The sequence below is a fragment of the Leucopleurus acutus genome (assembly GCF_964270905.1).
Source record: "Leucopleurus acutus genome assembly, chromosome: 6".
NCBI classification, from domain to species: domain Eukaryota; kingdom Metazoa; phylum Chordata; class Mammalia; order Artiodactyla; family Delphinidae; genus Leucopleurus; species Leucopleurus acutus.
Genome location: NC_139149.1, coordinates 19,859,510 through 19,875,179, shown reverse-complemented (window position 1 = coordinate 19,875,179; position 15,670 = coordinate 19,859,510). Strand labels below are relative to the sequence as shown.

General features: G+C 43.7%; 1 protein-coding gene across 1 annotated transcript in view; it reads left to right on the top strand.

Annotated features, from left to right (window-relative positions):
• NCKAP5 (NCK associated protein 5) overlaps positions 1–15,670 on the top strand; it is a 971,312-nt gene that overhangs the window by 42,070 nt on the left and 913,572 nt on the right. Inside the window, exon 2 of the mRNA XM_082840997.1 lies at positions 10,698–10,827. Coding sequence (XP_082697123.1) covers positions 10,759–10,827 — 69 coding nt within the window. The 5' untranslated portion in view covers positions 10,698–10,758. The remainder of the gene's footprint in view (positions 1–10,697; positions 10,828–15,670) is intronic.

Sequence of the window (15,670 nt, the reverse complement as noted above, 5' to 3'; positions counted from 1 at the left end):
CAGTTTCACGTGCACAGCAAAGCGACTCAGCCATACAGAAACATGTATCCATTCTCCCCCAAACTCCCCTCCCATTCAGGCTGCACATAACGTTAAGCAGAGTTTCCTGTGCTATACAGTAGGTTCTTGCTGGTTATCCATTTGAAATATATCAGTGGGTACATGTCAGTCCCAAACTCCCTAACTATCCCTTCCCCCCACCCTTCCGCCCACCCCGGTGACCATAAGTTCGTTCTCTAAGTCTATGTTTACTCCAGTATTTTAAAACAGGCATCATTTTAGTCCTGAGAGCAATTTTGTTAAGATGATTGCTGTTACTATGATCTTAATTTTATCCATGAGGAAATGGAGGCCAAGAGATGTTAAATAACTTGCTCATGGTCACAGAACCCTTCAGTTGGAGAGTTTGAACTCAGGACTGGCCTGGATGCTGCTACCCAAGAAGGTGGTGACATTGGACAGCCAGATCTGATGAAGCTCAAGCAGTGATAAGGGAACTTCCTTGCCTTTCTGTAGCACATCCCCAGTTTCTATCAAAAATAAGTAAGTACTGGGTGGTAGAAAGGGTTGACTCTGAATTGTGCACTTTAAAAAAGTGAATTTTGTGGTAGGTGAATTATATCTCAGTTTTTAAAAGATTTAAATAGGGCTTCCCTGGTGGCGCAGTGGTTGAGAGTCCGCCTGCCGATACAGGGGACGCGGGTTTGTGCCCCGGTCCGGGAAGATCCCACATGCAGCGGAGCGGCTGGGCCCGTGAGCCATGGCCGCTGAGCCTGCGCGTCCGGAGCCTGTGCTCCGCAACGGGAGAGGCCACAACAGTGAGAGGCCCGCGTACTGCCAAAAAAAAAAAAAAAAAAAAAAAAGATTTAAATATTAAAGGTTGGAAATTAGTGAATTTTGGTCATTTTAGAGGTTCTAAGAGCTTTCCCTGTCCTTGCTTCCTTAGGACCTTAGTTCACATCAGTTCTTTAACTGTTCACCTTTAACTGTTCAATAGCCAATATTGAACAATAGCCAAGATTTCCAGACCCAGATTTCACTGAATCCCTGGTTCCCTGTGTTGGAGGTGCCATTTCTCTGAGGACGGGGTCATGGGACCGTGATTCTTAGGAGTCTGTCCAGCATTTAAATCATCAACTATAAGCCACTGGCTAGTTTCCAGGGTGAGAAGTTTAATAAACAGGAGCTCCTGAAACCATTGTGCTTAGTGAAACAAGTCAGACAGAGGAAGACAAATACTGCATGTTATCACTTATGTGTGGAATCTAAAAAATAAACTAGTGAATATAACAAAAAGTAAGTGGACTCACAGAGACAGAGAACAAACTAGTGGTCACCAGTGCGGGGAGGGACCAGATGGGAGATTAAGAGGTACAGATTACTATGCATAAAATAAATAAGCTATAAGGCTATACTGTACCACATGGAATATAGCCAATATTTTATAATAATTGTAGATGGAGGATAATCTATCAAATTTTTGAATCACTGTTATATTTCTTAAACTAATATAACATTGCAAATCAACTATACCTCAATTAAAAAATGTAAAAAACCAATTTTCATCATGATACAAAATTTTCCTCCACTTCAAAGAAAAAACCCGTTGTCACATCCCTCAGAGGTGTTTCCAGCCGGTAATGTATCTGGCAAGGATGGGATACCGTATTTGGGAAGGCTGTTCTCATTCAGTCTTTTCTAAATCCATTTCAGGGTGCTGTTAGTAGACATTTATGAGTGAAAGTCACATAATTTGGTATTTTTTATACTTATGTCCAAAACGGAGACAGTAGTTTTCTGTTCCGTCAGAGTGCATGTGCATACACACGCATGCACTCTCACACACACGCATATATGTATACACTCACACACACATACACAAGCATGTGTGCACACACACACACACACCCTTATGCATATGACTCACGAATGCATGTGTCAATAGCAGAAAGTTATTGAGCCAATATAGCTTCCAAAAGGAAACTGTTGTGTATATGTGTTTAAAGTATGAGGAAAACCAGCTGCTTTCCCTTATGTAGACTTAATCGGGATGAAAAGATTTCAGTACAAAGCTGACAGGAGCTTCAAGTGTTCTGTTTGGTAGCTATATGCAAATCTGACAGATTCATAACTTCTTTTTCCCTCCTGCTATTTGCACTTTGAAACGAGAGCAGGACGCTCATGGAGAACAGTGGGGAGAAAGGAGTGAGCACGTTTGGGAGCATTTGCGTCAAGATTTTCCATTCTTACACTTGGAATAGGAAGTTCTTTCCCTCCTTTTCTAAGTGATATGATGACCTTACCCTGAGTTTCTATGACATTTGCATGTTAATTTGGAATCTAGATTTTTTTTTTATCATAGTATAATTGCTTTACAATGTTGTGTTAGTTTCCACCGCACAGGGAAGTGAATCAGTCATGCGCATATGCACGTGCCCTCGCTCTTGGACGTCCCTCCCCCGCCCCTTCCCTCCCAACTGGGCCATCACAGAGCACCGAGCTGAGCTCCCTGTGCTACACAGCAGGTTGCCACTAGCTATCTATTTTGGAATCTAGATTGGATATTTCTGTCTTTAGTCAACATTACTTTCTGCGCAAAGCAAAAGACCAGTTTAAGCAGGATGATTAGTGAGCCTGAGAGAGTGGGGCAGGGGGAAGGTGCAGGTCCAAATTGTATCCAGTGTTTCTCTTCTTTGGGGTCAGAGTTTGCAAACTAAGAATTGCTGGTTGCAGTGGCTCAAGAAAGGCGGTTGCTGCTGTCAACAACTGTGTGTCCCTCAGCCCTTGAGACAGGGAGGGAGATCAAGAAAGGGCGCATACCTTCACCCCCTCAAACCGGTGATCCACTGACTGTGTGTTGGAGTCTTTCAGGGATCTTAACAGGAGGATGAATGGGTCCCACCCTTAGCGATCCAGTCCTGATTTATTTGTTCTTTGGTGACTCCACAGGCGACTCTAACCTGCAGCAAAGTCTGAGAACAACCACTCTAATCAATAGTTGCCATCCCCGGCTGCTGTCCCCATATTCGGGGGCCGGTGCCCTTGCCCCTGGAGACTGCAGTGATCTGGGATGGGGCCTGGGCGTTGGTGAATTTTACAAGCTCGCCGGGGGTTTCTAAGGAGCAGCCAGGATGGAGATCTGCTGAGCTACCTGGTCAGCAGATTTTGTCACAGTTCTTGTCACATTCAATTCTGAAATTACTCTTTGTAGAGTTTATATCACATAGGAGCCAGTTTGTTGAGTGCTCAGGGGAGATGCCAATGAGTGTGACACTGTCTCTGCTGTCTGGGTGCTATTAGGCTGCACACAGTCATGTTTTGCATTGTTTGTTGCTTAATGAAGCTGCTTGAAAACTATCTTGACTCTAGATGTGGAAGGGCTTTTTCATGCATTGTCTCTTCCGAACCTGAAAATATCTGGGAGAGATTAGATTAGGAAATGCAAATTCATAGAAGTTAGGGAACATGCTCAAATTTACATGGCAAAGAGGGCTGGGGGCCAAATCTTCCAATGCCTTTCAGCTCAATCATTTCCCCCCATTTCTTCGGGCAAACCATGAATGAACATTTCGAAGCAGGTATGAGGAGAGGGGGAATCAGAGAAGCAGAAATTGAGCTGGAGAAACCTGTTCTCAGAATGTGTGTGAGTGTATGAGAGTGTGTGTGTAAGTGTGTATGTCTGAGTGTGAGAGTGTGTGTCTGCATGTGTGTGACTATTGCATGTGAGGAAATATGACTTAATGGTGTTGTTTGGTTCTTGTCCCTTGAAAATTATACAGTCTTTTAAAGTCTAACAGAAAAAAGAAACTACTGACATCTTTAGGAATATTAAAGGATCTGTCTGGCACTGAAAGGCCATTACTATCTGTGAGGAAAATTAAAAAGAGTTTATTAAGGCCAACTCAGATTTCTACTGATACCAAGAAATAGTATTTTAATCAGCTAGAAAGAGATGTATGTGAGCAGAGATCACTGTCAATGACCATCAGTCACAAAAGGATGCTTAATCCTGTCTTCCTTAAACTCTGACCATTTTCATCCCTGTGCAGGGAGGGAGAGGCATCCAACCTATCCCTTGGAGGCAGGTATGTGCTCTTTATAACCAGAGTTGTGAGAAGCCATAGGAAAGACATGAACATGACTGGATTATGGTGCTTTGTAAGTGCAGGCAGGGCCCAAGGAGTAATGTTTAGGTTGACAGTGGTTTAAAAATCATGATAAAATGTTTTCTTTGAGGCTTGGGTATGTCTGTGTGTTTGCCTCAGAAAGTAATTTCTGTGTTATAAATGTGCATGGCCTTTCTTTACTTTAGCAATGTTATATTTCTGCTCAGCTCTTTATATATTCATGAAGACAGCTGTAAACATTCAAGCATTCATTTATTCATGCAAACAACAAATGCTCATTGAGTGTCTGCCATGTTGCTATGCACCAGGCATCATAATACTACCCTGGAGAGCATAGAATATAAAATAGTGTTCCTGCCCTCCAGGAGCTAAGTGCCTAGTAGAATTTTTAATTCCATGCTGTTATTTCAGAAGGCTCGCAAGAAGGAAGACAGGAACTGCCCAAGGAAGGCTGTCTGTCTGTCCAAAGGAATCTCTGTGGCGTGTGCCTCAATCATGGTCAAACCTGGAAAAGAGAAACTACTCTAGGTATTTCAAGCAGAGAGGAATTTCATGTGAGGAATTGGTTATGAAGTTGTTGGAAGGGCTAGAGGGGCAAAAGGCATAGGTGGTGGTACTCAAAGGTTGGGAAGCTGCTACTGCCCTTTCTTAGGATGAGTGGTTGGAGGAATCATGGAAGTTACCGGAGCCTGTAGCCCCTGCTTGTTTGTTTGTTTTGCGGTACGCGGGCCTCTCACTGTTGTGGCCTCTCCCGTTGCGGAGCACAGGCTCCGGACACGCAGGCTCAGCGGCCATGGCTCACGGGCCTAGCCACTCCGCGGCCTGTGGGATCTTCCCGGACCGGGGCACGAACCCGTGTCCCCTGCATCGGCAGGCGGACACTGCACCACCAGGGAAGCCCTGTAGCCCCTGCTTTTGATCCTGCCTATCTGGAGCTGGAAGCAGAATGGCTTCTCCCTTCCTGTTGCCTTCTGATCTCTCACAGACTCCTATTGGCAGAATCCAACTTGACCAACCGGCTAAGAAGTCTTGATGATGTAGTTTGCACCTCTAGACCTGCAGTAGAGAGAAGTTATAGCAGGGGAAGGTGGATGTGGATGGTGGTGGTAGTGAAATCCACGGTCCAATAACCAGTGGAGAGGGAGAGGGTCTGGCAGTAGCCACTGACACCCAGAGTTTTTGTGACTCGGTACACTGAGATGTGACCAGGCTTTGAAATCTGACTGAAACTAACTCTTATGGATTGAAATGTATCCCCCCCCCCACCCAAATTCATATGTTGAAGCCCTAACCCCCAATGTGCCTATATTTGGGGATAGGGCCTTTTCGGAGATAATTAAGGTTAAATGAAATCATAAGAGTAGGGGTCTCATTCAATCAGACTGGTGTCCTAATAAGAAAAGGAAGAGACACCGGAGGCATGTGTGCAAAGGAAAAGGCCATGTGAGGATACACAGAGAAGGCAGGCAAATGCAAGTTAAGGAGAGATGCCTCACCAGAAACCAACCCTACCAGCACCTTGATCTTGAACTTCCAGCCTCCAGAACTGTGAGAAGATAAAGTTCTATTGTTTAAGCCACCCAGTCTGTGGTATTCTGTTATGACCACACAAGCTGACTAGTATAATAAGCAAATATATAAATGATGAATATAAAGAGTTGGATGCCAAATTGCAAATTTTTACTAAAAATGCAACTCTCCAAAAGACTGCCTACTTATATTTGCTGGTCAACACATTCTCCTTTAATAATAAAGCTACGTGGGAATCCAATAAAATGAGGAGGTTGTTTGATGACAGTGGTCTCTGAGCAAGGGAGTTTGTTGGATAATACAAATGACCAGTGTCATACCGAAGTGTCTTTGGGGGCTGACGCTCATTTTTCCTCTAGACCTGCAGTCCTTGTTGGGTTTATATACATGAAGGTGCTCTCTTCCCCCATGGTGCTGGGGGCAGAGCGTGTGAGCCTTCCTGACTTTTCCTTTGTGGGCCCCTCCTCTTTTCATACTGACACAACCTGCTTGCCATTTGTTTCTTTTGGGTGGCCTTGCTTTGATCCTTTTGGACAACTTACTTTGATCCTCTTCATGCTCGTTTTATGGTTTAATTCACAAATTTTCAAGTTCTTGGGGTAGAGGTAGTACATATACTGAAGCTGATAATTGGCCAGGATGTACTGCTGTAGCTGTACTGCTTATTGCCTTTCACTGTGCCCTTCTGATGGGTCAATACCTAGGCCGTATCAGTTGCTAAACGTTTTGAATGTCAATCTTTGCCTATATAATTAGCATCATAAAACGTGAAAAGAAATTGACCAGGTTAAGCTGTTCAATCAGCCTTCCACGTAGCAGACTAGCCTGTTCAGGAACTGTCAAAAGGATCTCCATTTCCCAATGACAGCTTCATCAGCTTATTACAGAGCAAAAAATTCAGTCACTAGAGTTGCTTCTTAATGAGTTGAATCATATATACCAGAAGGGATAATGAATATATCTAACATTTAAAGCTTACGTACTATGTGATCTTTATTTACTTTATTTTATTTTTGGAGTAAGGAAAGGTTTATTGCAGCGCCAAGCAAGGAGAAAGGGTGGCTCATGCTTTAAACCCCTGAACTCCCTGCTGTTTTTTTAAAAATAAATTTATTTATTTATTTATTTATTTATTTATTTATTTATTTATGGCTGTGTTGGGTCTTCATTACTGCGTGGGGGCTTTCTCTAGTTGTGGCAAGTGGGGGCTACTCTTCACTGAAGTGCACAGGCTTCTCACTGCCGTGGCTTCTCTTGTTGCACAGCACGGACTCTAGGCACGCGGGCTTCAGTAGTTGTGGTGAATGGGCTTAGTTGCTCTGCGGTGCATGGGCTTAGCTGCTCTGCGGCATATGGGATCTTCCTGACCCAGGGCTCGAACCCATGTCCCCTGAATTGGCAGGTGGATTCTTAACCACTGTGCCACCAGCAAAGCCTCCCTGATGGTTTTTGGGGAAAAGTGTTTAGAGGCAAAATTTGGGGTGAGGGCTGTAGGGTGTATGGCTTTCTTCTGATTGGTTGGTGGTGAGGTAACAGGGTGGCACTCCAGGTATCTTGAGCTCAGCTTGAAGTTACTATCTTCCACCTGGGTGGGGACCTTAGTTCCTGCAGAAGAACTCCAAGATATTGTTCTTTATATTCCTTGTGGAGGAACCAGGACCCTGTCCCAAGGCTGCACTATTGTTTCTTGACTGCTCCTTCTTTGTTTCTGCATCCCCTCCCTTCCCTGATTAGCAACTGTTTGAATATGCCCTTTGGAACTCAGGGAAGGTTAAGGAGGCTGAATGAAGCATATTTCCTACAAAATAGGGGGACCCGGAAAAGATTTGTACCCAGGAGCTCCACAGGGTCCTGCTTGGCTTCAATCCCCCCTTTTCTTTGATACTCCTCAGTCTTGAGGAGAACAGGTGTTGGACAAGAAAGGGAATAACGTTTTGGATAGAGACTTTAACCATAAACTCAGCAGAGGAACTCGGTTTCAGGGGGACTTGGTTTCAGTCCTGCTATGTGATCTTTCAGTGGATCATCTCATTAATCATCACAACAAACCTACTAGGAAGAAGGTCCTGTTATTAGTGTCCTTTCATAGATGAATCAACTGGAGCTTAAATAGGTTAAATAATTTAATGTGATCAGCGAGTAAGGGGTGAAGTAGAGAATCAAACCTGAAGATTAACCATTGTATTTAGAACAAACAAGTCACCTTGGCCTACAAGACCCTGAGTGAACTAGTTGTTACTTAAATCTCAGAACTTTTTTCACACGTTCTCTTCCTAATTTGCTTTAGTGCACACAAACCTCTTCACCAGCTCCTTCCCAGCAGAAAGACTGGCCCCTCTACCTTGGAATGCTTTTTTTTTTGGCTCCGTTGGGTCTGTGTTGCTGTGCGTGGGCTTTGGTGAGCAGTGGCTACTGTTTGTTGCAGTGCACGGGTTTCTCTTGTTGCAGAGCACAGGCTCTAGGTGCGCGGGCTTCAGTAGTTGTAGCACGTGGGCTCAGTAGTTGCGGCACATGGGCCCTAGAGTGCGGGAGCCTCAGTGGTTGTGGTGTGTGGGCTCAGTAGTTGCGGCATGTGGACTCTAGAGCTCAGGCTCAGTAGTTGTAGCGCATGGGCTTAGTTGCTCCGTGGCGTGTGGGATCTTCACGGACCAGGGCTCGAACCTGTGTCCCCTGCACTGGCAGGCGGATTCTTAAACACTGAACCACCCAGAAAGCCCTGGACTGCTCTCTACCCATGTTTTTATATGGCAGCTCATACCCTTACCATTCTGTCTAAACTTTGCTTCCCTTTACACACACTTGACCCTCAGTTACACCAGTCACGGGGTTGTTTCCTTCATAGCAGGTACCGATCGTGGTTTGGAGTTGTATGCTTATTTGTTTTCTGTATCCTCCCACTAGAATGTAATCTCCACAAAGGCAGCGGCTTGGTCTCTATTGACGTGCTGTGTCACCAACATCAAAGTACTGAGTCCTCCATTCATTAAGCACTTAATAAACATGAGCTAAATGCCAAAGTATCATCTATTGTGATCTATTAAACCCCAAGGCTCTTGGGAGTATAAGACTCAGGAGGGCATGCTTTTGTTGTTCGGGGGAATCTCAGGGCCTGAGTAGTCTCTGTAGCTGGATTGATCATCACAGACAGTATTCTGAGCCACCAGTGCATAGAGTCCCTGGGATGAGAAGGGGGCTGCAAAGTGGGTGGGAACGGCTGAAAGCACGAAAGACAGCCCCCAAATAAATTTCAGTTAACTAATCGTTTGGCCTATACTATTAGCATAGAACTAACTTTCTTCTGACAAATGCTGCCAGTGCTTTGTTGGTTTTTAACTCTGAGGCCCTACCAACAAGCAGATATTAAGAACTGACTATAGTTAAAGAACTGACCCAGGTGATGAAGGTGATTACTAAGGTCCCTAAGGACTTCTATGAACCTTGGGAGGGAAGGGAATCATTGCCAAATGGAGTGATGCAGAAGGTTTTGGGAAGGATCGGGGATCTGAGCCAGGCACTGGGGCAAAGGGAGGATTAGACCAGATGGAGGTACGATCCGAAGTGTGGTTTCGGGAATGTTCTTCGTGCGTTTGGAGATTGTAAAGCCTGGTTGGCAGGAATTAGACCTTGAACATGACGTTGAAAACTTTGGATTTTATCCTGAAGTCAGAGTGGAGTTTCTGAGTGGACCAGTAATGAATTAAAGTGAGTGTTCCTGAAAGTGAGAGATGGAACGATTAAAATGGAAAAGAAGCCCATCAGTTTCCTACAACCGACTATAATGCGGGCAAACCCTGCCTGGGGCACAGCTGTCTCAACCCTCTTCCTGGTAGAGGAAACCAAGAGAAAGAGACCACATACTGTGTATAGGCTGTGAGGTCCCGTCTGTTGCATCCTCGTTAAACTTGGAGCAGTTGAAATAATTCTAAAAAATATTTCTTCTCAATTGTGTCAGAAACTGATTGGTATAGCATTTTATTAAGCTCAGCTCTTCTATGTCGGCTGTCCAATGGCTGATATAAAATGTGTTTTTTTGCGAATTATGAGCAATTTCTGTACCTCGCAGTGCCTTCTGAGTCATCAGAGGCATATTAAATTATGTCGACTTGTATTTAAGGTTAACTGGTTTTTAATGTTATCCGTGCATAATTAGAACTTAAATGTAAGTTGTCATTTATTGCCTTTAAACCATTTTTATATACATCATTTGATGGCCATCTGTTATCTGTTTTTGCGGTGGAGAAAGATGAGCTTCAGAGAGCCTAAATGACTTGTTCAAGTTCACTTGGCTCATGCGTAGGAAAGTCTGGGTTCAAACCTATTTCATTTCAAGCATAAAAACTGGAAGCTAGTATTTAATACATCGAACGCCTCCTTACTAACCAGAATACCAAGTCATTCTAGAGCAAACAATCTCAGTAGAGTGCAGGGATTAACTCTATCTGATCTGATGAAATGCAGTGGGTGTTCAAATACTTACTCACGATAATGATGCCATGACCATTCATGTGGATTCAACCTTTCCCAAAGCAAATGTCTCTTGTAATATTCCTTAAATAGGTTTAAATTATTTTTAAATTAAATATTGACAATAATGTTCATGTTTCAGTTTCCCCTTACTGGGTCTTGGACTCAGCAGCTCTTGGATACAGAGCGTGGCTTTGTCCATTTGCTCTCGTGGAATTTGCGGACAGCGTCCCTGTGCACAGCAACAGAATGATGCTGGCGGATAGAGAGAGGACGGGTGTGAAACAAGCGTGGCATGAAACGGACTGTTTGCTTTTTTCCACAGTCTGCTGATTAGACCTGCAAACCCATCCCGTGACTCCATTAGTAAAACCTGTGAAAACACAGGGGCCTCCATAAAGACGACTCTGACCTTGGCAGCCGGCGAGGGTTTTGGAGTCGAGAGAACCCAGTTCTAAACTTATGATTTGGGTCTGGGTATTTTTGGCTTCAACACTTGCTCCTGGTTAGAAAGTGAACAACAGGGGTCTAAACACTGTTCGCTCGGATGGTAAAACACATGTTCACTTTTTGCAGTGACCCTGGAAACAGAAGGGGAATTCTTATAAATCACAAAGGAAAATAAATAACTTCACTCATGGAGGGAAAGAGACAGCTTGAGAAAAGGGACTTTGGAAAAAGGCTGTCTCTAGATAGCAGTCTTGTGGTAAGTACTAAATATTCATTTACCACTATATGTTTTGGCTTAAAATGCATTATTCTTTGACTGTGATTTCCTGAACCCTGTGCTTTCAAAACCTCTATTCCAGTTACCCCATTAACAATATCTCCTGGGATTTTTGTTTCACTTATTTTTTACAAAGTCAAAAGCCAGCAAACTATTGGAATGTTTGTATAGTGTCCTAATAGGCAAATGTCCTAATCTGTCAGCATTATATATAATTACATTAATTCCAGCTGAAGGAAACTTTAACCCATACAAAAACACTACTGTACAGCTGATACCAAATGCCAAGCTAGTATATAGTTGTTCTATCACCCATTTATCTTAACTCTGCGGGTAAGTTGAACAAGAATTCACTAGAGTTTCAAATACTGAAGAGCGAAGAAAATCTCTGAGATCTTGGGTATGTAAATTTGTTCAATGGTCCATAAACTTTCTTTCTAAAAGTTTGAATACTGATGAGCATCATTCTTAACAATTTGGTTGGGTTTGCTTTCGTGTATGAGGATCTGTTTAGTCCAAGGAAATAGACTCCAAAAGTCACTGATTTCTGAAGGTTGGCCAGTCTTTCACAGACTGAGCTGAGATGTTTGGGGTCACCTACTCAATGATGCATCTGAACAGAGTAAAAAATCAAATGAAGCAAGTCATTCTTTACTCGTTTGGTCATCTACTCAAGTAGAAAGGTAGCTTAGTACCTTCTTTGGCATGACATTTAGGGATGTGCTTTATTCATTTGTGTCCTCCCAGCTTCGGGCCTGGAGTTGGGGTCAGAGTAGGTATCCAATAAAATATTTGTTGATTTATTAGTTGCCCTTTTCCAATTCTGCTGCTGTAGGACTTGCTCTGTCGGTGTCTAGATTAGCTAGTTACCCTGTGACTGCTGAGGCTTCACGTCACAAACTGTTCATAAATGTGAGTTTCTGGGAATTGAGAAAAGAGTTGCATTTAACTTTTGTGTCTAGTTCTTCTGTGTCTCTGTGAGCTCTGTACTGGGCAGCATACCTTCAGAGGCTAAGAACTCTTATAGGGTTTTAAGTTCTCCTCCCAGTTGGCATGCCCTCTTCTCATTTCTGAGGTCTTTCTGTCTCCAGGTACAGTGCAGTGAAAATTGTGTGTGTGTGTGTGTGTGTGTGTGTGTGTGTTTATATGTCTATACCCTTTGCAACTTCTAGGGAAACTTAGGATAAAAAGATAATTTCTCAGCCTCTCCTTCTTTTCTTTGCCAAAGGAAACACTTCTTACATATCAGCCTGCCAGTAAGGTGTGTCTTATGCCTAGCTGGGCACTCATGTAGTATACATAGTAGGAGCAGCCCAAGAAAGGTTCTCTTAACACAGAAGTATCATCCTTGCTGATTAATCCCTAAAGCCCCCAGTTTGACTTTAGGTCCCAGAGAAGCTACAAAGACCCTATAAAAGCAAGCATGCTAAGCTATGGTCTTTTAGTCATTCACAGTAGCACTCATTAATAGAAGGTCTTGGATCATTCCCAGATGTCAGACAGATGAGCAGAATTTTGTTGAGGGAGTTGGTAAAGAAGAGGATACAGGGCACAGAGTGCCAGCATGCAAGGCTGGGCCGGCGCAAGGAGGGGAGGGGACGTGGATGATCACGAGGGCACTGGGCATCTGAAAATCAGAGAAGGAGATTCAATGAACTTTTTGCCATGTTTAAATTTTCCTTAAGGACAGACTTGACCGTGAGCGTAAATCAAAGCCGTCGTATGACCTTTGCTGGCTGAAAATCCCAAATCAGGCTTGCGTTCCCATTGGCATGTGGCTCTAGCCTGAGTCTTGTGGGGACTGTGGATCTGTTTCTTGACTTACAGCACAAAAGAACGTTGGGAAAAGGAGAGCTTGTTGCTTGGTACCACCTGAGAATCGTCATCCTGTTAAATCTCCCTAAATGATGCTTAGGAGAGTTTTCACACTAGTGAAATGTCTTCCTTGTTTACTAGAGGCAGATTGAATGTGACATCTGCACGTGCCTGTTGGGAAAATCCTGAAAAAGAATTCGTTCTCCTATGACTGTGTGGCCCAAGGTACAGGGATGCTTGAACGCTATTCATCGTTATACAGGGTAGGCCATGTGACTACGATTTTGCCTTCTGTTTTACTGTTATGTCCTGCCCTCACATAAGATGCCACTATTGGGACAGCAAGAGGATTGGTTTTTAGGGTGTGAGACCCATTGAAAGACCCTAGTGAAGTTTATCGTGACTGTCAGAGAGACAGACACAAATAGGGGAAGAGATTAAAACTGACTGGCCTGTAAAGGACTTGAACCCAAGACCTTGTCCTCCTCTTTGGCTCTGTGCCAAAACCACACAAATAACTAGGCAAGAAGCACACAGGGATGATTCTAGATCAGGGTTGCTGGGAAATACAAGGAAAAAAAAAAGAAAGAAACACCTGGCACCATATCACGCACTCTTCGTTCCCAACTCATTTTCTTTTTAATTTTATTATTCTATTCGATTCTATGTTAGTTTTATTTTTTATTTTATTTATTTTTTTTTCTGTTCTATGTTATTTTTAAATCGTTGAATCCAAATTGGGAATGGGTTATCCAGTCCCCTCACTCTGCAGAAAAAGTAGTTAATAATCAGCAAGTTTAAATGCTTTTCCTGAGGCTGCACAAGTAGGATACAACCAAGAGTAGAAGTGAGGTTTCTGACCTGTCACTTCAGTTCTTTGTCTTTCATTCTCTAATAATAATCCAGTAAGAGAAGATCCTTTGGAAAACTGAGCAGAGGAAAGAGCAACATACTAAGCTCTTAAGTCGACATTCCACTGCCGTAATCGTTATGACCCATATTTTTGAGAGTCAGAGGTAATTTCCACTTTCAGATTTTGCAGGCAAAACAATTCCTTAGAATGTACCGCAAGAATAAGGCACTATTAACTTCATTACACTTTTTATTTCACATAATCAAATCATGAAGTGTTGAGTAGCTCCCCTGCAACAGTTTTAAAAATTTTATGCTGGAGGAACCACAGAATAAAAAAACCTCACAGTCCAAGTACTGAAAAAAAGCTCCAACTGGGGGATGTGAGTTTGTGGTCCTTAGTCACAATTTTGCTTTCAGGTCGTGACACATGGGAGGGTTTGAGAGTGTGTGTGTGTGTGTGTGTGTGTGTGTGTGTGTGTGTGTGTGTGTGTCTGGGCATGCGTGCACCCTAGTAACGCTAAAGTATTTTTTGATGTTGCTGATTTTTGACTTGATGAATCATCCTTTTAAAGAAGAACGTGACAGGGGAAGTGAAACTGAAATGAAAAATATGTTTCAATGTGAGGCGTAAAGACACGGAGAGAAAGACAAGCGAGGACACGTTGGCCTCTCCCGGTAGGAGTATGCCAAGTAGCCGCGTATTCATGGAAAGTACAGTCTTCTCTCTGATAACAATAAAAATCACCCCAGAAACTGGGGCCTCTTCCTGACCCAAAGCTCTTCAGCCCACCCCAGGATGCATTTTGATCAGAAAAAGTCAGCATTTCTCACTGCTTTTTTATTTTCAGGAATCATCTCTGCAGATAGGCTGCATGTATAGCTGTTTGACACTTGTAGCCGTGCTAGCATTTAGCTGATGAGCAGGCCAGGGAGTGAACGTTTTTCCAGCTCACATTTCAAGAGCAAAGATTCTCTTTTAATTTGGGGGGAAAATACTTTTTGCGTTTAAGCACAGATAGGAGTAACAGTTTCTCTCATGAGTGATGAATTCCATGTGGTACCCCAATCTTTTCTCCCCCGCTGAAAGGAAGACAAAACAGTGGCCATATTAGATCCTCACATCTGACAGAGTGCACTTTTGACAGACTCGTGGCAGCAGGGAAGCCCCCTCACAGGTCCTTCAATTCATCCTTCAGCCTCTGGATGGTTTGCATCCAAATCATTAGAGTAATTAGGCCTTCCACAGGCTCACATTCACTCTGTCAATCAACAAACATCACTGAAAACCTGCTTTATAGTAAGATGCTTTAGTAGCCATGGGATGTGCTGGATAGTTACCATTTCCCCCTCCAGATCCAGTCCATCCTTCTCTACCTGGCTGTGCACCCCTGGAGGATGTACCACGTGGACCTTGTTCAAAGAATCCCTGGCCTTCTGACATCTCACTGAGTTTGGCCAATGGGCTGACCTAGAAGGCCATCCCAGGTTGGGAGGAAAGAGGAGTCGAGGTCATCGTTTTCCTGCTCTCTCCCTGCCTGGCTGTGGACCACAGTGACTGGACTACTCTGCCTAGGGCCACAGCTTTAGTTGGGCAACTCTCTCCCACAACTTTAGCTGCAGTTACAACCACAGCTCTCTGTGTTGTGGCACCTTCTCTCTCCCCAGGCCCCTTCAGGCTTTTTGGTAGTAACGACTCCTGGGTGTTGCCAGCCCATCTCATGTTGGTTTGCCTTAGGTCTGCCCACACTTGAATCAGCAGTGCCTTTACCAAAACCTCCTCAATTAAGTGGTTTGAGTGTGTCATCTTTTTCCTGCAGGGTGACCCTGACTGATATGAGGAAATATTCCTTCTCAAAGTGTTTACAGTTTATTTGTAGAAGCTGATCTAATAAGCAGGAAAAATAACAGAACATGGAGAAGATACACAGGTGTGACATTGACAGTGACAGGACTTGAGATCATTCTGGGAGGATGTAAGGAGGCACCATGCAGTAGCTGTTGTTAGATCTGTGCTTTGAAGCAATGGTGAGAATTCGTTAGGTAAAGATTGGGATAGAAGAGAAGAAAGACAGACTTCCCTGGGGGTCCAGTGGTTAAGACCCCATGCTTCCAGTGCGTGGGGCACGGGTTCAATCCCTGCTTGGGGAAGTAA